Below are 23,127 nucleotides of genomic sequence, written 5' to 3' on the forward strand. Positions count from 1 at the left end.
TGAGCTCCGGCCTGGCTTCCCCCGCGCGCAGGTTCCGGTCCGCTCCCCTCCTCCGCCCGCTGCCGTGGCGCGCCCAGCATCCGCGTCTCTCTTCTCCCCCTCTCCTCTTCCTCCTTCCCCAGCTCTCCCCTCTTTCGCTGGCGCTCCGGCCCCCTCTCCAGGTTCTCACACCCTCTCCGCTTCCTCCTCGCACGTCTCTGGCTTTCTGAGCCTGGGTCTTTCTTGTTCCCATTATCGCAGTGGCCCAAGAAATTCCTTCCTCGCGTGGGGCCCGCGCCACTCCCCGCGCCCCATCCCTTGTTCCCCGTACGACGGTTCAGGGCTCCAGGGCGCCCCCGACGGCGCGTACAAAGGCGCGGCGGGCTGCGGAGGCGGGTGGGCGCGAGGCCGAAAAGAATGGTTTCAACAGACGTGACTCGGGGCCGGGCCTGCACGGGGCTGCCGGCGGAGTGGCGGCCTCGGCGCGGTGAATGGGAACAGCGGCCCCCTCTCCCACCCCACCCCTGTCCCCGCCTAATCTAATTAGCCTTCGAGGCTCAGGAGAGACAAAGGCGCGCCCCGGGGCGCCCACGTGGAGTGCGTAGGCGCGAAGCCGGCGCCCCGACCGGCAGGTGACTGGCACGCGAGTCTCCCCAGGCGCCCAGGGGCGGAGGGGGGGAAGCCCCTCCCCTGAGCCTCTCGAACCCCCCTCCATCGCCCACACCCCGGCCCCCAGGCCAGCGATGCCAGCGCCACAGCCCAGGCCGATCAAGGCGGCGGGACCGACGAGAGAGACGCCGGGGACACCAGGAGACGGGGCGGTGGGAGAGACAGAGGCGCAGGCTTCTGGAGGCAGAGTGGGCGAGACGGGGGTGGGGGGAGACTGAGGCAAGGCGATGCCGAGGTGGAGGAAGTAGATGAAAGGCCGAGTCGGAGACGCAGGCGTACAAAGACGCGGAGATGAAGGAAGCAGAGGGGGAGAGGCACGGCTTCCGAAAGAACCCGAGGCCTGGAGAGGCTTTCAAGAGCTGGATCACCAAGAGGGAGCGACAGGGTGCTACAGAGAGACTGGAGTGTGAGGGCAAAAGGAGTCCTGGGGAAAACAGGAGGGAAAGGATGAAGAGGGCAGGCTGGTTGGGGTCTGCGGGAGGCAGCGCGCCCTCCCTGTCCGTGTTTCCTGGCCCCTCCGGCCTCCAGCTCACCCTCCTCTGTTGCCTGCCCCTCTGGTGGGTCTAAGGGGCAGCCAGAAGGAGCCCTCTCCGACCCATTCACAACCTCCTCTTCTGCCCGAGTCCCTTCCCACCCCACACCCAGCCCTTCCTCCACAACTTCCCTGCGCAGCCTGCTGCCTTCCAGAACCTTGCACTCAATTCCACCTGAAATGTCCTCTCTGCATTGCCCCAGAGCAGACAGGGGGTTGGGGTCAGGGGGCTGAGCCCTGACTGCTGCTCCCTGAGGCCACCCGCTGCCATCCAGACCATCTCCTGCCTCATGGGGAATCACTGCATTGTTCAACAAACATTTTTTGAGCACCTACTGTGTACCAGGTCCCATACAAGGCCCTGGGGGCACCGAGTGACCAGGGCAGACCCAGTTCTTGCCTTCTCAGACCACCTTCCAAGTGGTGCACCCTGGTAGGTCAGAGCTTCTCCTAGGTCGCCCTGGTGGCTCTGAGGTCTCTCTGGACAGCTTTCTCTGAGGGCTCCTGCTGAAAAGGCTGTGACCTCATTTGTAGAGTGGGAACAATAACTAGGCCTGTTTGTGATGCCTGATGTGGCAGGTGAATGAGCTCACACTCGAGTTGCAGAGTGAATGGTGAAAAGGTGTTTGTGGCTGGCATTCCTATTACTGTCCCCTCCCCAGAGACCACTCCCCAGGTGAATAGGTCCTCTGGGGCCATCAAGAAATGTCCAGAGACCTGCAGATGTGGGTCCAAGTCTGGTTCCAGCAACTACTGGCCAGGAGCCAAGGCACCCACTTGTCCTCTGTGAGCCTCAGTTTGATCGTCTGCGAAATGGAGACAAAAATAGAACCTCCATTGGGAAGGCTTTTGTAAAGGATAAAAGACGATGCATGAAAAGCTCATAGGAGAGAGGATGCACTTGACTTAACGAAAAATGTGGGCACCTTCATTACATTTAAAGAACAACATATGGCTGGGCAAGGTGGCTCACACCTGTAATCCCAGCACTTTGGGAGGCCAAGGCAGATGGATCACTCAAGGTCAGGAGTTGGAGACCATCCTGGCCAACGTGGAGAAACCCCGTCTCTACTAAAAATACAAAAATTAGCTGGGGGTGGTGAGGGGTGCCTGTAATCACAGCTACTCGGGAGGCTGAGGCAGGAGAATCGCTTGAACCAGGGAGGTGGGTGTCGCAGTGAGCCAAGATCATGCCACCGCACTCCAGCCTGGTGACAGAGCGAGACTCTGTCTCAAAAAAATCAAAATCAAAATAAATAAATAAATAAATAAATAAAAGATAACATATGGTAGGTGGGGTGTGGTGGCTCACGCCTATAATTCCAGCACTTTGGAAAGCTGAACTGGGTTCAGGATTGCCTGAGCACAGGAGTTTGAGACCAGCCTGGGCAACACGGTGAAACCCCGTCTCTACTAAAAATACAAAAAATCAGCCGGGTGTGGTGGCACACACCTGTAGTCCCAGCTACTTGGGAGGCTGAGGCAGGAAAATCACTTGAATCCAGGAAGCGGAGGCTGCAGTGAGCTGAGATCATGCCACTGCACTCCAGCCTGGGCAACAGCAAAATTCTGTCTCAAAACAAAACAAAACAAAACAAAACAACAAAAACAAACAAAAACAACAGCAACAAACACCACATGGCTACATGGCTTTGGGAAATATGGAAAGAACAAAGGTAGGTAGCAAATATCACCTATAAAGACATACTGAAAGCAAAACCATATGCTAAGAAAGTTGACCAGGACGGCAAGGAGTCTGTGAGCCATATCTTATAAAGAGTGGCTGGAATGAAGGACAACAGTCATCATATAATGAACATTTGCTAGGCACCCAGGGTACCTCAATCCATCCTCAGCCCTGCACCCTGAGGTAGCTGCTGTCATTATCTGTAACTCACAGAAAGGGAAACTGAGCCACAGGGAAGTTAAGTATCTCAGCCAGGAACACCTCTGTCCCCAAGCAAAAGTGGACCTGACCCCAAAGGCTGCTGTCACAAGAGATTTATTTTTTCACATAACAGGGTACAGAGGTGGGTGCGTGTCTATGACCTTGGCTCAGCAGTTCAAGGATGTGAGGCCTGAGGTTCCTTCTGTTCTCGTGGTGACCCAATGGCCACTGCAGCCCTGCCATCACATTACAGGCTGGGAGGAGGAAGGGGCAGAGTTTCACTGACATGCCCCTGGTCTCACACAGTGAGCAAAGAGGAGAGGTGAAACTAAAATCCAGGCAACCTGAGTCCAGGCTGGGACCTTAACTACAACTTCCTGGCTAGGGCTGTCCAAGCCAGAGGAACAATGAGTCGGAGGATCCATGCACTGTCTGCCAATCCCGAGAGCCCGTTCCAGTGGGCAGGGAGCAGCTTTTGTTTACTGCACAGAAACTAGGCACCAGGTGTGCAGAGACGAACTCCGTGCTCCCTCCTGACCCATCTCAGGACTGGGGCTTCTGGAGGACAGGCATCTGGTCTGAATCTTCCTTGGTCTCCAGGGCCAGCACCAGGCGCCAGCACCAGGGCCTGGCACACAGCGAGTGCTCAGCCCGTGAGTGAATGACAGGGTAGATGGAGCCACAATGGCATGGACAGGTTAGGGAAGGACAGTGAGGGCTCTGGCCTTGTCTACCTCCTCTGGGTGGCACGAGGGAGCCTCTGAATCCCAGCAAAGTGGATGGCAGCTCCAGAAACTGCCAACAGGCCAGGGCAGCCCAGATCCTCAGAACCCGGGGGCCCAGGCAGGATGTGGAAAGAGATGGTGAAGCCCAGTCATAAATGCTCCCTCCTAAGTAGACACAAACAGCGGGATGTGTCCTCAGACCCCAGATCGGAGCTGGAGGGACCCGCTGCAGTGGGTTGGGCCCACTGAAGATATTCCATTCCCTCCCCTTCCCTGCAGCCAGGGCCTCAGTCTCCCCCGGCCTCTGCTTCCAGCCTCTGGCCTGTCCACCCTGTGAGGTGCCTCCCCAGCACCTCCCATATCATCCCCACCACCCCAGCTCCCAAACTGTCAACAGCATGGAGGACAATGCACCAGTGACCCTGCTCCTCAAGAGATCCTTTCTGTTCCCAGGTGAAGCATTGGGTCCAGCACATTCACACGTAGGCAGCTCCTTGCAACTCTGTGAGATGTGTCCCCGAGTTTGCCTACTTTTACAGAGGAGGAAACTGAGGCTTGGCGAGAGTCTCGAATGCTCTCTAAGCCTGTGCCCTTCCCCTCTCCATAGCTCAGAGAGTAAAACCCTCAGGGGTCCTATCTGCTTATCCCTCTGCCCTCACAGGAGTCCAATGCTCACAAATGTTGAGATGACAGAAAACGTGTGTTACACTGGCCTGGAAGGAGGTGTTTAATTCTATTGTTTGTTTGTTTGTTTGTTTTGAGACGGAGTCTCGCTCTGTCGCCCAGGCTGGAGTGCAGTGGCGCAATCTCGGCTCACTGCAAGCTCCGCCTCCCGGGTTCACGCCATTCTCCTGCCTCAGCCTCTCCAAGTAGCTGGGACTACAGGCGCCCGCCACCACGCCCGGCTAATTTTTTTTGTATTTTTGGTAGAGACGGGGTTTCACCGTGGTCTCGATCTCCTGACCTCATGATCCGCCCGCCTCGGCCTCCCAAAGTGCTGGGATTACAAGCGCCCGGTCGTTGTTTGTTTGTTTGAGATGGAGTCTCACTCCGTCACCCAGGCTGGAGTGCAGTGGCGCAATCTCGGCTGACTGCAACTTCCTCCTCCCAGGTTCAAGCGATTCTCCTGCCTCAGGCTCGGGAGTAGCTGGGATTACAGGTGCACACCACTGTGCCTGGCTAATTTTTGTATTTTTAGTAGAGATGGGGTTTCACCATGTTGGCCAGGCTGGTCTGGAACTCCTGACCTCAGGTGATCCATCCACCTCAGCCTCCCAAAGTGCTGGGATTACAGGCGTGAGGCACCGCGCCCGGCCAGAGATGTTTAATTCTAGATTCCCTTCCCCACCCCCTTCACTCCTTCCCACCTGTCCCCTCCTCTGTGTCTGGGGTCAGACCTTGGATAATTAGGGAAGAAACTTATTTGAAGACCAGTTCAATTAGTTGTAGTTACAACGAAGGAGAATTTTGCTGCTCCAAATGTTCAAGAAGACACAAGTATTCCAGATCCTTCTGGACATGCCAGACTCTCAGATCATCATGTATTTATTTTAATTATGCAAATATTTAATGCACACCCACAATGCATCAAGCTGGACCTGGAGGTGGGGGCGTGGAGCAAGGGCTAGTCATGTGGTGCTTGGCCAGCCCAGCCCTGGCAGCCCCTGGTCACTGGAGACTTTAGTTAAAGGTGAGTCGGTTCCACTGGCAGCTACTGGGAACTTGCCCCTTGCTGGTGCTGTCCACACACTGAGAGGTCAAAGAAGAATCAGCTGGGTTCTGGCCACGAGGTGTTGTTTCCTGTGGACAGTGCCCACACCATGCTGAGGGATGCTTGCCAGAATTTTAGAATCCTTCCCATGGGATTTCTTTTTTTTTTTTTTTTCTTTTTTGAGACAGAGTTTCACCTTTGTTGCCTGAGCTGGAGTGCAGTGGTGCGATCTTGGCTCACTGGAACCTCCGCCTCCCGGGTTCAAGCGATTCTCCTGCCTCAGCCTCTGAAGTAGCTGGGATTACTGGCATGAGCTACCATGCCTGTCTAATTTTGTATTTTCAGTAGAGACAGGGTTTCACCATGTTAGCCAGGCTGATCTCAAACTCCTGACCTCAGGTGATCCTACCGCCTCGGCCTCCCAAAGTGCTGGGATTACAGGTGTGAGTCACTGTGCCTGGCTGGGATTTCTTTTTGCTTTTCTTTTTTAAGAAATTTTAATAATTTTCTTTTCTTCTTCTTCTTCTTCTTTTTTTTTTTTTTTGAGACAGAGTCTTGCTCTGTCACCTAGGCTGGAGTGCAGTGGCGTGATCTCGGCTCATTGCAACCCCCACCTCCTGGGTTCAAGCAATTCTTCTGCCTCAGCCTCGTGAGTAGCTGGGATTACAGGCACCTGCCACCCCGCCTGGCCAATTTTTGTATTTTTAGTAGAGTTGGGGTTTCACCATGTTGGCCAGGCTGGTCTCGAACTCCTGACCTCAAGTGATCCACCCACCTTGGCCTCCCAAAATGCTGGGATTATAGGTGTGAGCCACCACGCCTGGCCCAATTTTTATTTTTATTTTATTTTTATTTTTATTTATTTATTTATTTATTTATTTATTTATTTATTTATTTTTTGAAATGGAGTCTCGCTCTGTCACTCAGGCTGGAGTGCAGTGGCACCATCTCAGCTCACTGCAAGCTCTGCCTCCTGGGTTCACGCCATTCTCCTGCCTCAGCCTCCCGAGTAGCTGAGACTACAGGCGCCCGCCACCACGCCCGGCTAATTTTTTGCATTTTTAGTAGAGACGGGGTTTCACCGTGTTAGCCAGGATGGTCTCGATCTCCTGACCGCGTGATCTGCCCACCTCAGCCTCCCAAAGTGCTGAGATTACAGGCGTGAGCCACCGCGTCCAGCCCTAATTTTTATTTTTAAAATAGCTTTATTGAGATGTAATCAATATATAATAAGTTGCACATATCGAATATATACAATTTGCTGAGTTTGAACATATGTATACAGCCGGAAACCATCACTGCGATCACAGTAATAAACATATTCATCACCTCCAAAAGCTTCCCCCTGCTCCCACATGTGTGTGCCAGGGGCTGGTGGTGAGGGGATGCTGGTAAGAACACTTGACATCTGCTCTCTTAAATTTTTTAGTGCGCAATACCGTATTATCAACTACAGGCACGACACTGTCTTTTCTTTTTTTTAAGACAGGGTCTCCCTCTGTCACCCAGGCTAGAGTGCAGTGGTGTGATCATGGCTCAGTGCAGCCTTGACCTTCCGGGCCCAAGCCATCTTCCAGTCTCAGCCTCCTGAGTAGCTGTGACCACAGGTACATGCCACCACACCCGGCTAATTTTTAAACTTATTCTTGTAGTGTTGGGCTCTCCCTGTTTCACTCAGGCTGGTCTCAAACTTCTGGCCTCAAGTGATCCTGCTGCTTCAGCCTCCCAAAGTACTGGCATTACAGGCATGAGCCATCATGTCTGGCAAAAGTTTTGTTTTGTTTCATTTTGTTTTTAAGACAGGTTTGGGCTCTGTCACGAAGGCTGGTGAGCGGTGGTGCCATCATAGCCCATCGCAGCCTCCAGCTCCTGCTTTCCATGGAATTTCGAGGGAAAAACCCTCTCATTCTTGTTGCCTAGCTGGGCAGGATGTCCTTTTGTTCCCCAGAGCTCTTAGAGGGGGTGCTTAGAGCCCCCTGCCACACAGGGAGGAGCTGCACTTTCACAGCCGCAGATTTTTATGGGGGAGGTTAGGTCTCAAAAACAGGTCATTTTTTTGTTTGTTTATTTGTTTTTTTGAGATGGAATTTCGCTCTTGTCGCCCAGGCTGGAGTGCAATAGCGTGATCTTGGCTCACCACAACCTCCACCTCCCAAGTTCAAGCGATTCTCCTGCCTCAGCCTCCTGAGTAGCTGGGATTACAGGCATGCGCCACCATGCCTGGTTAATTGTTGTATTTTTAGTAGAGACGGGGTTTCACCATGTTGGCCAGGCTGGTCTCGAACTCCTGACCTAGGTGATCTGCCCGCCTCAGCCTCCCAAAGTGCTGGGATTACAGGCATGAGCCTTGGCGCCCAGCTGAGATTGTGTTTTTTTTTCTTGCCTTTTGGCATGACTTGCAATTTTTTGTTGAAATCCAGACATACAGTATCAGATAACAGGAACTAAGGTCAAGAGGTCTTTAGTGTGAGGAGGGTATATTCCATTTTATATTTATTTATTTATTTTAAAGGCTTGTTTTATTTTAATGGCTGATCCATGTAATAACGGAGGCCACTATGTACGGACAAAGGGGTAGCTTTTATTTCTTGGCCTTTTCCTCCTGGGACAGAGTCTTGATGATCTCGTTGGTCTGGAGGTGCTCTTCACAGAGCTTGCGTGCCTCCTTGGTCTTAGACCTGCGGGCCTCAGCCTGGTCAGCCGGGGGCTTCTTACAGGCCTTGGTCTGCCTTCAGCTTGTGGCTGTGTTCCATAAGAATCCGCTTGTGTTTGAACACATTCCCCTTCAACTTCAGGTACAGGCTGTGATACATGCGGCGATCAATCTTCTTAGATTCTGAGCAGCCGGCGCAGAATCCTCATTCTCCTCATCCACGTGACCTTCTCTGGCATTCAGGGATTGGCTGTACCCCTCCGCTTACCTATACCCAAGTGCCTACCCTTCCGGCAGGCCAAGGTGCTTTTCCAGCATTAAACCCGGGAATGGACCGTCACAGGCTTGGGGTAACGCAAGATCAGCCCATCTTTGATCAGCTTCCAGATCTGCTGACGGGAGTTGGCATTGGGGATTTCATTGATCTCGTCGGGTTCAACCAGACCTTCTTCTTGCCACAGTGGAGGATACTAGAGATGAGCCTTTTCTGAAGTGTGAGCATACTCAATGGCTGCAGCTGTAGCAGTGAAAGGAAAGTGCTCCATCGCATTTTATATTTATTTATTTAAATTTTTTGAGGTAGGGTCTTGCTGTGTTGCCCAGGCTGGGGTGCAATGGCATGATCAAGGCTCACTGTAGCCTCTAACTCCCAGAGTCAGGTGATCCTCCTACCTCAGCCTTCCGAGTAGCTGGGACTACAGGCACGTGCCACCAAGCTCAGCTAATTTTTTTGTAGTTTTTGTAGACATGGGGTTTCGCCATGTTGCCCAGGCTGGTCTTGAACTCCTGGGCTCAAGCTACCACCCACCTCGGCCTCCCAAAGTGCTGCGATTACAGGCGTGAGCCACTGTGTCCGGCCCAGGCTGTATTATCCTCTTTCTAGGAGCTGGGCGGTGTTAGGTGTTTGTTGCGGTTGCAGGTGCCAGAGGCTCCACGTCTTCTACTATCCTCATTGTTGTCTCCCTCCTGACTTTAGGAGGTCTGAGCCTTGAGTTCTGTCGCCTGTGATTCCCGTGATTGTACTGCAGCCTGTGGGTGTGGTGAGGTGTGGGAGAGAGGGAACATTCTGTCGTCAGTCCTGTCTTGGGCCTGGGTCTTGAGGCTGTGACATTCACAAGTATCCCTGCAGGGGTGTCACTTTTCCCCCCTGCCACTTGCTACCTTCTCTGGCTCAGGTTCCTTCCTGACCTCATTCCTTGCAGCCTGGCTCCTGAGCACTGTGCTTGTTCTTTGCGAAGCCTGGAGGGGGATGGAGGGGGCTGGAAGGAGAATTCCCTTCCCCTACCTGGGCTAGGCTCTGGCAAAGCTCTTCCCCCTGGAATGGGGCCATGGTTAGAAGGCTTTGAGTGTTTCACAAGGATCTCTACCCCCACCCCAGCCAAAGCCTGTGGGATATTTTTTTTTTGAGACAGAGTCTCGCTCTGTCTCCAGGCTGGAGTGATCTTGGCTCACTGCAAGCTCCGCCTCCCAGGTTCAAGTGATTCTCCTGCCTCAGCCTCCCGAGTAGCTGGGACTACAGGTGTCCACCACCACGCCCAGCTAATTTTTGTATTTTTAGTAGAGATGGGGTTTCACCATGTTGGCCAGGATGGTCGGGATGTCTTGACCTTGTGATCCGCCCGCCTTGGCCTCCCAAAGTGCTGGGCTTACAGGCATGAGCCACCACGCCCGGCCCGGGATCTTTCTTCGACAGAATCAAGTGGGATTCCTGGAGGGAAACCCATGAAAGTGTGGGGGACCCCCTAGACTGAAGACTCTAGGACTTTGTCCCTCTGATGCCAGTCCACGCTCAGCCTCTAGAAATTCATCCAAGTTCCCATCTGTGTTCCCAGTTAGGGCTCCCGTGGCTTCTGCTCCTGGTCCACAGATGTCGCTGGGATTCTCCAGGTTCTCCTGTCTCTCCTGACTCGGATGGAGCTCTGCCTTTGCAAACTCAGTTCTCTGAAACCTCAGAGAACTTCAAGAAAAGTTTCAACTGCAAGAAAAGTCATCGATTTTCAGTTTGTCCAAGTTATTTATTTATTTTTTTTTTTTTGAGACAGAGTCTTGCTGTGTCACCTAGGCTGGAGTATAGTGGCGCCATCTCGGCTCACTGCAAGCTCTGCCTCCCGGGTTCACGCCATTCTCCTGCCTCAGCCTCCGGAGTAGCTGGGACTACAGGTGCCCACCACCACCCCCGGCTAATTTTTTTTGTATTTTTAATAGAGACGGGGTTTCACCGTGTTAGCCAGGCTGGTCTTGATCTCCTGACATCACGATCCGCCCGCCTTGGCCTCCCAAAGTGCTGGGATTACAGGCGCGAGCCACAGCGCCTGGCCGTTTTTTTTTTTTCTTTTTAATTTTAATAATGAAATAATGAGAGTGGTGACTTTCAAGTTTTTTTGGGTTTTTTTTTTTTTTTTTTTTTTTTTTTAAGGCTGAAGTACAGTGGCACAATCTCAGCTCATTGCAACCTTGGCCTCCCAGGCTCAAGCAATCCTCCTACTTTAGCCTCCCAAGTATTTGGGACTGCAAGCATGTGCCACCATGCTGGGCTAATTTCGTAGTACTTTTGGTAGAGATGGGGTTTCGCCATGTTGCCCATTGCACTCCAGCCTGGGTGACAGAGCAAGACTCTGCCTTACAAAATAAAAAAAATAAAAAATTAATGACAGGCAGATAACCACAGGTTCAGGAAACTCAGAGAACACCAATCTGGATAAATAGCAACAAATAATCACAACAAAAATACCAGAATCAGAAACACACACACACAAGCAAAACAAATAAAAACCAAACACACACACAATCCACACCCAGCCACAATGTATTCAAACTGCAGAAAGCCAAAGAGAACGGATACAAGTGCAAGTGGTATTTATTTCTTCTTCTTTTTTTTTTTTTTTGGATGGAGTCTTGCTCAGTCCACCCAGGGCAGAGTGCAGTGGCATGATCTCGGCTCACTGCAACCTCCACCTCCTGGGTTCAAGTGATTCTCCCACCTCAGCCTCCTGAGTAGCTGGGACTACAGGGGCGTGCCCCCACGCCTGGCTAACTTTTGTACTTTTTTTTTTTTTTTTTTTTTTGAGACAGAGTTTCACTCTGTTGCCCGGACTGGAGTGCAGTGGCATTATCTCGGCTCACTGCAACCTCCGTCTCCCGGGTTCAAGTGATTCTCCTGCCACAGTCTCCTGAGTAGCTGGTATTACAGGCATCCTCTACCACGCCCCGCAAATTTCTGCATTTTTAGTATAGACGAGGTTTCACCATGTTGGCCAGGCCGGTCTCAAACTCTTGACCTCAAGTGATCCGCTGCCTCATCCTCTCAAAGTGCTGGGATTACAGGCGTGTGCTACCACGCCCAGCTAATTTTTGTATTTTTAGTAGAGATGGGATTTCACCATGTTGGCCAGGCTGGTCTTGAACTCCTGACCTCAGGTGATCCATCCACCTTGGCCTTCCAAAGTGCTGGGGTTACAGGTGTGAGCCTATAAAAAATTAATTATTTTTCTAATTAATTAATTATTATTATTATTTTGAGATAGCATCTCATTCTATCACCCAGGCTGGAGTGCAGTGGTGTGATTTCGGCTCACTGCGACCTTCACCCCTGGGGCTCAAGCGATCCTCCCACCTAAGCTTCCCAAGTAGCTGGGACTACAGAGGTGTGCCACCACGCCCTGGTAGTTTTTGTATTTTTTATAGAGACAGGGTTTTGCTATGTTGGCCAGGCTGGCTGGTCTCAGACTCCTGAGCTCAAGCCATCCACCTTGGCCTCCCAAAGTGCTGGAATTGCAGGTGGGTGCCATCGCATCCTGCTCACCTTGTTTTTTTGTTGTTGTTGTTGTTATTTTTGGTCCTTTTTTCTTAAACACAGAGCTGCAGCCTCCAGACCCTGACTCCACCCTCGTGAATGGAGGGTGTGTGGATCTCTGGGGCTTGCTGTGAGCTCAGCAGAATGGTTGGCAGTGAGCGACAGCTGGGACGGTTGGAGGGCCCTGGTCCCTGGTCAGGGTCCAAGGCAGCTGCTTCTCGGAGAAGTCAAGGTTACAGAATCTGATACAAGAGGGAGACACCCCAAGGATTTGACTCCTTTTAAATGTGCTTGAAATAGGAATTCCTGAAATGTCTTGTGGGCCAGGATTGAATAGCCTTGCTCCACCCATGCATGGACCAAGTTATCACCTAAACATCTGTTACTCACAGCAGTGGGGTTGGGGGATGGTCCTGGCTGCTCTTAGAGTTGGCTCACCTGCCCGTGGGCATTGTTCTTTCCCAGCCGTTTAGCTAATGTGACTCCAGGGGACCAGCGAGGGTCCCTGGGCTCGTGATATCCTGGAGACCTCTGGGGCACCCAGGAGAAGCCAGTGGGTCAGTGCTGAGCTGTTTTATCACATCACACAGGCTGTCCCGGGCACTCAGAGTGGAGCAGACAAAGCCACCGGAGCAGTCAGAATCCTGGACTCAATCATTACTACTGGTTGCCGAGTTTTTTTTTTTTTTTTTTGAGACAAGAGTTTTGCTCTCGTTGGCCAGGCTGGAGTGCAATGGTGCGATCTCGGCTCACTGCAGCCTCTGCCTCCTGGATTCAAGTGATTCTTTTGCCCAGACTCTCTAGTAGCTGGGATTACAGGTACCTGCCACCACACCCGGCACATTTTTTTGTACTTTTGGTAGAGACAGGGCTTCACTATGTTGACCAGGCTGTTCTCAAACTTCTGACCTTAGGTGATCCATGCACCTTGGCCTCCCAAAGTGCTGGGATTACAGGCAAGAGCCACTGCGCCCGGCTTTTTTTGGTTTGTTTATTGAGACAGGGTCTTGCTCTGTCACCCAGGCTGGAGTGCAGTGGCATGATTACAGCTCACTGCAGCCTTGACTTCCTGGACTCAAGGGATCCTCTCACCTTGGCCTCCCAAGTAGTTGGGACTACAGGTGTGCGCCATCATGCCTGGATAATTAGAATTTTTTTTTTTTTGTAGAGGTGGGGTCTCACTCCGTTGCCCAGGCTGGCCTCAAACTCCTGGCTCAAGCGATCCTCCCGCCTCGGTCTCCCAAAGTGCTGGGATTATAGATGTGAGCCACTGCACCAGGCCGGTTGCCAGTTTTTGGTGCTCGTTAAGAACCAGGTGTGAAGCAGTGCCATTGACTCCTATCATAGCCCCACAGGAGGGCAGGTGGCTACTAGCCCCACACTTAGGATACCAGAGATTAGGTCATATGAGGTGCAGGCAGGACCCAGACTCAAGTTTAAGCATCCACACATTCAGGCCTCACACTCTGCTGCCTTAGGTAGGCTGAGCTCGCCAGGCCCCACTAGAACCACGTTAGCTATTCCTTGCACATGTGCCTGGCTCTGCTCATGTGTGGGTGTGGCAAGGCAGGCCGGTGTTGCAGCCAGGCTGAGGTTTGAGGAGGCCTCAGCAAGAGTGTAGCTCTCCACTGAAACCCCAGCAGAGTGTAGCACGAACTTGGCATGGAACTGGCCCCTCCGTGCCTGTGTAAGGAGAGATTCCAGCCGCTCTGAGCCCTCATCTGTAAAATGGGGAGCATAGTCCTGGTTACCTCTCAGGTCACATGTGCACAACCATGGTGTGACTCTGATCAGAACCTATTTAAACCTGTTTCCTTGGCTGAGCACGGTGGCTCACGCCTGTAATCCCCGCATTTTGGGAGGCCGAGGCGGGTGGATCACGAGGTCAGGGGTTCTAGCCAACATGATGAGAAACCCCGTCTCTACTAAAAATACAAAAATTAGCCGGGCGTGGTGGCGGGCGCCTGTAATCCCAGCTACTCAGAAGGCTGAGGCAGGAGAATTGCTTGAACCCGGGAGGCAGAAGTTGCAGTGAGCCGAGATCATGTCACTGCTCTCCAGCCTGGGTGACAGAGCAAGACTCCATCTCAGAAACAAACAAACAAACAAACAAACAAACAAAACCCTATTTCCTCATCTCCAAAATGGGATAAGAGTCAGATTTTCCTTTTAGGAAAGTAAGAGCCAGTGGATTCTAGTTGTTCATGGTAGTGATGTATGAAGTCTCTGCAAACACTGAATCATCAAATACTAAGCCCTTATTCGTAAGGGAAATACAAGGCAATGTCCCTGCAAGCCAGTGTCCACACCAATCTGTAGACAATCTTTTTTATCTTATTTTGTTTTATTTTATTATTATTATTATTATTTTCAGACGGAATCTTGCTCTGTTGCCCAGGCTGGAGTGCAGTGGTGCGATCTCGGCTCACTGCAACCTCTGTCTCCTAGGTTCAAGCAATTCTCCTGCCTCAGCCTCCCGAGTAGCTGGGATTATAGGTGTGTGCCATCATACCTAGCTAATTTTTTGTCTTTTTAGTAGAGACAGGATTTCACCATGTTGGACAGGTTGGTCTCGAACTCCTGATCCCAGACAACCCGCCCACGTCGGTCTCCCAAAGTGCTGGGATTACAGGCATAAGCCACAGCGCCCAGCCTCTTTTTTATTTTTTTAAGAGATGGGGTCTTGCTATGTTGCTCAGGCTGGAATGCAGTAGCTATTCCCAGGCACGGACATAGCTCGCTACAGCCTCGAACTCCTGGACTCAAGTGATCCTCCTCCCTCAGCCTCCCTAGTAGCTGGAACTGCAGGCATGCATCAGCACTTCGTAATCTTGTTTTATGTGTGTTTTTGTTTAAAGACCCCTTATTGGCCAGGCACGGTGGCTCACGCCTGTAATCCCAGCTGTTTGGGAGGCCCAGATGGGTGGATCATTTGAGGTCAGGAGTTTGAATCCAGTCTGACCACGCTGAAACCCCATCTTTACTAAAAATACAAAGAAATTAGCTAGGCATGTTGGTGGGCGCCTGTAATCCCAGCTACTCGGGAGTCTGAGGCAGGAGAATTGCTTGAACCTGGGAGACGGAGGTTACAGTCAGCCGAGATCGTGCCACTGCACTCCAGCCTGGGTGACAGAGCAAGACTCCATCTCAACAAATAAATAAATAAAAATAAAGACTCCTTACTTAATATGTATATTGTTCATCTATTAACATTGAACTCATGGCCAACAGCACTGTAACTCAGGCCTGCAAGAAGCAGAACGCATGTATTGTCTCCATCAGCTACACCTCAGCCTTCCTATGCTTAGAATGCTAGATGGCCCTTTAGTGCCACGCTTGGGGGCCGCTTTAGACAGTGAAACTGTCAAAAAAAAAAAAAAAAGAAACAAAATGCAAAAACTGTGGCGCTAAGTAGACTGCAAGGAAAAGTACTTATTTATGGCATGAGAGCTGAAACCAGAAGGCAGAGCATCGCCTTTTCCACCTCAGCTGGGAACACGTGCATCTGGTAACTCACATTTTTCACCGTGAGTGACCCGCAAATGCTCTGTGGGAGTAGATTTGGGGGTTGCAAATACATTTCGGGGAGTAGGTGAATTTGCAAATACGGAATTGAAAATGATGATTGACTGTAATGCACTTCCAGGGCTGGCCATGGTTGGTACTCAACCCTAACTTTCAAGACCTTCTCCCATCCTGCCAACCATCTCCCTTGGTGGTGACTACAAAAGACAGTGCGACCCCAGGAGGCGGTGGTCACGCTCTCCTCTGAAGCCCCAGCCGGAGTGCAGCATAGAACCTGGTACAGAACTGGCCCCTCCATGCCCGTGTGAATAAAAGGCAGGTCTCAGTCTTTGACTCTGAGCCCTCTTCTGTGAAATAGGGAGGTTAGGCCTTTCTACCTCCCAGGGTGCAGAGACCACCTTGGAAGCAGGTACCTGGAAAGGGCCAGGACCCCCTTGGTAGATGCTACAGAAACACGTTCAAGACAAAGGACAGCCAAGATGACCATTGTTTCAAGGGCGGTGAGGGTTATCTTTGCTTCCCCTTCCACCCTACCCAAGACACAGACCCAGGGCCGGCAGCCCCCTGCGGAATTGAGTGTCAAGCCACTTTCTGGCCATTAATCTCTAAGCATCTATCAGGCCCATTTGCTTCAGCCCATCTTAAAAAACCCCAGCTGGGCCCTAGTGGACCAGAAGTGGGGCTGGGAGACAGTGGGGCTGTAGCCAGCTAGAAGCTGCGGCTCTGGGGTGACCCATGTTCTCATGGACCAGGCACTGCACTGTGCCATCTGTGCCCCAGCCCACCCTACTGTGGGGGCTTTGGGACATCATGGGTGGTCACCGCTTTCGAGTGACCCTGGAAAGATGGTGCCTCCTACCTGATGAGAGGCCAGGGGTACTGATTGAGGCCCGTTGGCTGAGAACTCCTCAACCCCAGCCCAAACTTCTGGGTGGGGCTGGGATCGGCTCAGCAGGGTCCTTGATGAATCCTGAACTTGGGAGGCTGGCAGAGACCCAGTAGGCATGGGCGGCGGCGGGTGGGGGTGGGGCATGCATTCAGAAGACAGACTGGGCAACCACCCGCCCCGCCTCCCCGACCCCGACTGCCCTTACAGTGATGACCATGCATCTTTCTTAATGGAACACAACCGCTGAACTTGGTACATTTCAAGCACTTTAGCCTTCCAGTATACCAGACTGCTGATGAAAATCATCTTCCTTGGGCGCCATGTTAATGAGAGGCCAAATTTCATATGCTTGCAAACTTTCCCCCCCGCCTCCTGTCGTACGACACCCCCTCCCCCAATAAAAGATTGCATCAGAGAGAGAGATTTCCATAATTTATAGTATGGGCATTTCACTGGGGACAAGCGCTAATCTGTACTTACCGATACATTTAAGAAAATGCATCCTCCGCAAGCCTGCACCATTTATGACTATTGGCACAAACCACAATGCTCAGTCTTCAATTAAGGGACACCTTAGGGTTCATTATCACACAATCGCTCCCTGTGAACCATGCCAAATGCTGTTTTGGCACAGAGCTTGGAAGATGAATTAGAAGGAAGTCTTCTCTGTAATGCCCTCTCCTGAATTCCCATTACCGTCATCAGCGTTTACGCCCTCCTCCCACTCGGCCCCCTCCCCCCACTTTCCAAGTGCCTTTTACTATTCAATTTCTCAACGTCAAACTCGATTCTCTAGAGGTGCAGTTAAAAATGCCACATCTCCTTTTTGTCTTCCGGCTCTCAACAGGCCTGCCGTGGCCGCAGATGGGCTGCTCTCCACACCCCTTTTCGGCCTGAAGGAGCCACAGATGCTTTTTTCCCCTGTCAGAAGCTTGGAGTACAGACAAGGGGCCAGTATTGGCCAGGCACACCCCAGCAAGCCCTGTTCAGGATCAAAACAGGTCTCTGCATCTAAGTAGAGGAGACCCGCGCAGAAAGGCTGAGGGCGAAGGCAGGGCCCACTCAGACGTGAAAGCAGACACTGCTCAATGCCAGTCACCCCAACCGACGGACAGAAGGAAAAAAAGAGGCAAGGGCTGATGCTCTCTATTCCTTAATGCCCTTCCAAGTCTGAGGCCCACACTGTCGCCACGAGTCCTAAGACCACAGGACCGTAACTTAACACCTCTGGGGAAGGACGCCCCGTTTGTTTCTTCATGAAAGGACAGGACATAATGAGCACGTGTGCTGATGCGTCCCAGCCCCCCTGGCAATCTGGTGCCCACCGTGGGCACGGGGCTAAGAGCAAGAAAGCACCACCACCAGAGCCACAGGTGAGGCTGGGGACAAGGAGGTGGGGGATGCAGGCAGCAACAGTCAGGGAAACCACGCCGCGCCTAGGGCAGCCCACCTACATTTGTAGGCGAATGTGTGTGCATGGGCATGCGGGGAAGGGGAGCGGGCGGAGGGCAAGGGGCTGCCCAGTCAGTCGCAGAAGCCCGCTGACCTGCCGCACGCCCTTCAGTGCATCTCCCAGCTCCATCCGACGACACTCCCATACTGACTTCTCACTTAGAGACGCCTGGCTGTGACAGGGAAGGGGAGCTGAGCCCAACCACGGCTCTCAAGTCAAGCTGTCAAATCATACAGAGCCATTAAAATAAAATTAGCTTAACGAACTAGCTAGACATCTAGGCTGTGCACCAACGAAGGCGGGCTGACGCAGTGCAAGATGACGGGCGAGGCCCGCAGGAATCCTCTTTCCCTCTCAGGCGGCCGTGGGCAGGGGCAGAGGGATGAACCGGCGAATGGAAAGCGAACAGGCCAGAAAGACTTTGCCCACAAGATGCCTTGTGGAGATTTTATTATATAGAGTGTAAAATGAATTGTCAGTCAAATAAAAAGAACACTTTGTTTTCTTAAAAACCCCATGCATATTTTCCAATTGTCTTTTTTAATAGTTAGACATTTCAAGCATTATAAGAAAAATAAGGAGAAAAAACCAGAAACTGTAACTTCAGTACATTTCAAACGGAATGTCCCTCAGGTCAATTAGAAATGCAAGAAAAAATAGCTTCAATTCCGTTTTTTTTTCCTTTAAAAATACATGTTATCTGTACAAGATACACTACAGTAAACACTGGAAATCATATTATCCCTTTCATTTAATCAAAATTATTTAATTCATAATGCGGTTAATACTAGATTTATTTATTCATCTAGTTAATCTGACAAAATATTAAGAAAATATTTAAAAGAAAAAAGCAAACAACACCTTGGAATTAAAAATAGTTATAACTACATTTTTATACGGTTTAATGTTCCACAGTGTGTGTTAAAAGTTATATTGAATTTCTTAATATTAAAAATAACAGTATTTATATTTCTGAGAGAATAGAGAAAGGTTTTTTGTTTTGTTTTAAAAACAAGCTTGGAGGTCTTAGATACACAATTGCAACTGGTAATGGAGACATGAAAAAAAGTATGCTAAACACATGAACACATTTTTATATTACCCCTTTCGAACTCTAGAAATTATACAAACCCTACAAAATGCCCCTCCCAACCCCTGTTGGACAGTAATACAATTATCTGTCTCAATTCAGAATTCACATCATTCATTACAATACATAATAGTTCAGTTTTTTAAAAAAATGCAATAAAACCAGACAGCCAAGATACAAGAAATTAGAAGTAAAACATTAAATGAATTTACACATTTAAGAATACTTAAATACTGCTTTAAAATTTTTAAAAAGAATTTGTTACATACCACCTAAGACTTCCAAGCCACTTTCTGTTGCAACAGAAAAAACTGCAAATAAAAAGGACACGAAACAAAACAAAACAAAACCAAAACCATCATGTTGAAATGTCACAGCTCTGAGGCACGTTCTGGTGCCTGACTTTGTAGGTATTGCTCCAAAAAGAATCCCAGAGCTTATACATTTGAAATAACAAAAATAATGAAACAAAAATGATCAGCAATTTTTAGTAACTAATTTTCCCGATTTTTAGAAAAATTCCGTTAATCTAAATATAGTGTTTCACAGAACAAAACAACGGTTCTTCATCAAAAGGTTTGCAAATGTAAAAACCTCTGTTACAAATAGGTTTTCTTTGACAATGATTTTGAGGGGAGAGTTGGCCACGAGGACACTGTCCTACTGCTCCTGTGAACGGAAGGGAAGAGGAGTTAGTCTGTGACGGCAGGTCCTCAGGTCTGTGTGCCAGTAAGGAGGTGACAGGTCACCCTCTCCCCTCTGGCGCCACGCTGGCACCGACACACACAGACAGGGCCGTGTCCCAGCACCTCCCCTGGGTCTCACGTCACGGGAGCTGGACCAGACAAAACCTCTGCTGAAGAGGAGGTCTTGGGCTTCTCTCTCCACTAGGGACTTGGGGCAGGGAAGAGCGGACAGTGGGAGCCACGCTTCTCCTCCGTCGCCACCAGCCCTGACACCTGTTTCCCCAGGACCAGACCCAGACGGCCAATTTGGCAGTGAGAGGCCCAACCAGCTGAGTCCAGGGCCAGGAGGTAACTGAAATGTTATCCACGAGGACCTGACAGGCATCAGGTGGGAAATACGCCCCGTGGGAACACTTGGACGTCTTCCCTTCTTTAATAAGAAATCCGTTTTTGGCCTCTGAACAGAACCCTCTAGGTTGTGCACAGGAGAGGAAAGCTGGGCTCTGCGCCCCCTGCCCTCTCACTGCCTCCTGCTGCTGCCCGGGCATGGCTGATGGCCTGGCCACTCCACTCTCCTTGAGAGCAGCTGCTGGAGCGCACCCTCTGCACTCGCTCCTTTACAGTTAGGGAAACTGAGGCTTAGAGGAAGAGAGAGACTACTCATCAGCCCTGAGGTCTGGGGCCTGGACTTGAGGAAAGATCAGGCACTTCCTTGCAGGGGCTGCGCCCCCAATCCTCCCACTTGACCTAAACTCTTTTTCTCCGGAGCGAGGAGGGACAGAGGGGCTGGAGCCGGGCTTCCAGCAGACGCAGCTTCGCTGAGGAGCTACGGGGCCCAGAGGTTCCTCCTAGCCCAGCGCTCTCATCCTGGGGTCAGGAAACATAGGAGGCTTGGGAGCAGGGGCTTGGGGCTAGGGAGTGGCGGCGCTGCTGGTGATTAGCTACAGACCTGGCTGTGGGCCTGCGCCTGCCCTAGCGTCTGTCCGTAGAAAGCGACCTGCTGTCTGTAATATTCTGCCCAGGCCATTGTGTAGTCCGGTGGGGAGCTGGCCTGAGGAGCAGCGCTGGCGGCGTGACCTGGTTGACAAAGGGGGAAACACAGGTTATCGGGAGCGGAGGTGCACTGGGCAGGACCCTTCCCAAAGGCCCTGGGCATCTGCTCTCCCTCCGGACGGCTGGAAGGCAGGGAGGTCTAGGAGGCGGCGCGGTGAGGCTGCTGCTGCTGCAGGAGCGCATGCTACAAAAGGTGCTGTTAGCCTCTTGTTGCCCGGCCCCTGCTATGCCTGTGAAGACCAATCCTCACGCCTGCCTTCTCTCGGCAGAAGCGCATTCTCTGCATCTCCCTGCCTGCCCCGTCAGCTCCCAGGGCCCCGTGACAGACAGCGAAGGGGGGATCCTGGGGTGGGGGTGGGGGTGGGGGAGAACGGGAGTGCCTAACTTGGGTGCCTGTGATAGTGTCCAAATCCTGTGAACAGCTTCAACACAGGCCCAGGGGTCTGGGAATCGGGATTTGGGGAAGACTGGGCAGCTGAGCTTACACCAGGTCCCCTGGTGACCATGACTCAACACCCCCACCTCCAACCCCTAGAAGGGCCATGAACCTGGCGATGATTCCAGCACCAGGGGGACCATTTCTCTGGTGGCCTTCAACCCGATCTCTTCCAACCAGCAAGAAACATCCTCCAAACACAAGGCACGTGAGACACCTCTTTAAAGAAGCCCCCAGTCCTCCGGCCTAGTAATCGTGGGATATATCCCGAGAGTCTGGTCCTGACTTTACATGACTGCCCAGAGACCTTTTGCTTGCTGGGTCCCTCGCCCTGCTCTGAAGGCTGGTTTCGTTTCTGGTAGTTGGAAAACGGGCCTACTTAAGACGAGAAACTAAGCACCCAGCTCCGATGCCCAGTTGAGGCCTCCCTCCCTGAATCTCACCACCTCTCCTCATCTGCCCTGAAGCACCGAGACAGAGAACAAGACGCCTGGTTGGTCTGTTTGCCGGCCAGGTGGCACCCAACCGGAATCTTTCAGTCCCTAAGGAGACCAGACGCCAGCTGAGCCCACACTTCCAGGTGCCACGCCCACCTCAAGTCCTTTGGAGCCCAGCAGGGGGAGAATAAAGAGGAGGGGATGGCAGGCCTGTGCCGAATCGCAGGGCAGCCTGTGGTCACTGACTGACTACGCCCAGACTCCTGACAGAGAGAAGCAGGCAGGTACAGGGTGGAGGATGAAGGCAAATAATGACATCAAGCCACAGGGGGAAGGCATTAGGGAAAAAAGAGGTGACAGTGAGCCTTGGACTCTGAAGTCTCTGGGCTGGAGGCGACTGTGCTGCCGGGAGCCACAGGTTAGGGGGGCCGGGCACTCACTCTGTTTTTTGTAATAGTCTTCCCAGGCCTTGCTGTAGTTGGGCTGGCTGCTCTGCGGCTGGCTCTGCTGGCCTGTGCGAAGAACACAAAAGCAGTCAGGCCTTGCGGGCTCCTCACAGCCTCGGCCCCAGCCCGCCAGCTGCAGGCCCTGCCCTGCACTCCTCCACCTCGCTCCTGGCCACACACGGCTCTGCAGCCCTGCCTGGGAAGGAGGTGGCAGCTGGCAGGGCTGGGAGGAGGGGTGTAACTAAGATCACTGTAAGGGTGGGGCTGGGCACACAGGGCAACTAGCAAGGCTAGCCTGACCCTCTTCGGATGGAGACGCGAGCTGTGGGTCCACAGATGGGGGGCTTGAGGGCCACAGCCACTGCTGTTCTGAGGCTCCCCAATCAGCCTTCCAAAGGACAAAGACTCCAGAGGCTGCTGAGCACTCTCTTCGCGTGGCCCTCTGTTCAAGGCCTGGGGGCTGTGCCTCTGGACCAGCGGAAGTGGAGGGGCCATGTGGAGGGGGGGCGGGCTGCACCAGTGCACTCCTGGACCCTGTCCAGCCTCAGGCCGGCTGGGGTAGGGCAGAGGGAAAGAGGGTGCATGTGTTAGGGTGGTCCAGCCCTTCTCTTCTGTGCAGGACCCTGGGTTCACCCTCTAGGCTATGTGGGCAGTGAAGACTGGGGGAGGCGGAGAAACAGCCAGCATCGGGGAACAGAGCCTCAGGACTCTGCCAGGCACAAGAGGGGGTTCAAAGACTTGACCACAGCGGTGAGTCAGGACCTCTCCTTCTGCCCAGGCTGGGGCTGGCTCAGGTGTCCACCTGCCAAGGCCCACAAAAGGCCCCCTCACTGTCTTGTCCCCTATAAGGATTGCAGCCTGAAGCAGGGAGGAAGGGCGAACCACTGCAGAGAGCACGCAGCCACATGCTTTCGCCACTAGTTCACTTTACTGCAGACTGAGGAGCAGTGTGGGGAAGAAGCAAGCAGAGGGAGGAAGGAGGGAAGGAGACGCCCTAATTCCTCCCACAGGAGCAGGACGAAAGGGACACAGGCAGCAAACACTCTTCCCTCAGACGCAGAGGGTGCCGGCAACCAGGACTTTGCTGCCAAACAATATTTCACCAACCCAAACCGGTTCTCAACTGCAAAACCCCTGAATAAACAAAAAAAGCCAAGCTCCA

At 52.1% G+C, this 23,127-nt stretch overlaps 1 protein-coding gene and 1 pseudogene across 4 annotated transcripts in view; both read right to left on the reverse strand.

Annotated features, from left to right (window-relative positions):
• Positions 1–8,085: 8,085 nt before the first annotated feature.
• On the reverse strand, positions 8,086–8,659 carry LOC129478279 (large ribosomal subunit protein eL19-like; annotated as a pseudogene).
• Positions 8,660–18,234: 9,575 nt separating this feature from the next.
• Positions 18,235–23,127, reverse strand: part of FUBP3 (far upstream element binding protein 3) — a 59,044-nt gene continuing 54,151 nt past the window's right edge. For 2 of the 4 annotated variants that reach the window (XM_063635852.1, XM_055270689.2), the window contains exons 17-19: positions 21,960–22,031; positions 20,543–20,670; positions 18,235–19,576 (exon numbers count right to left, since the gene is read on the reverse strand). In XM_063635852.1, coding sequence (XP_063491922.1) covers positions 19,568–19,576; positions 20,543–20,670; positions 21,960–22,031 — 209 coding nt within the window. In that variant the 3' untranslated portion in view covers positions 18,235–19,567. The remainder of the gene's footprint in view (positions 19,577–20,542; positions 20,671–21,959; positions 22,032–23,127) is intronic. The other 2 variants (XM_063635853.1, XM_055270690.2) reach the window with 1 other exon arrangement.

The sequence above is a fragment of the Symphalangus syndactylus genome, chromosome 3, assembly GCF_028878055.3.
Source record: "Symphalangus syndactylus isolate Jambi chromosome 3, NHGRI_mSymSyn1-v2.1_pri, whole genome shotgun sequence".
In the NCBI taxonomy this organism is placed as follows: Eukaryota; Metazoa; Chordata; class Mammalia; order Primates; family Hylobatidae; genus Symphalangus; species Symphalangus syndactylus.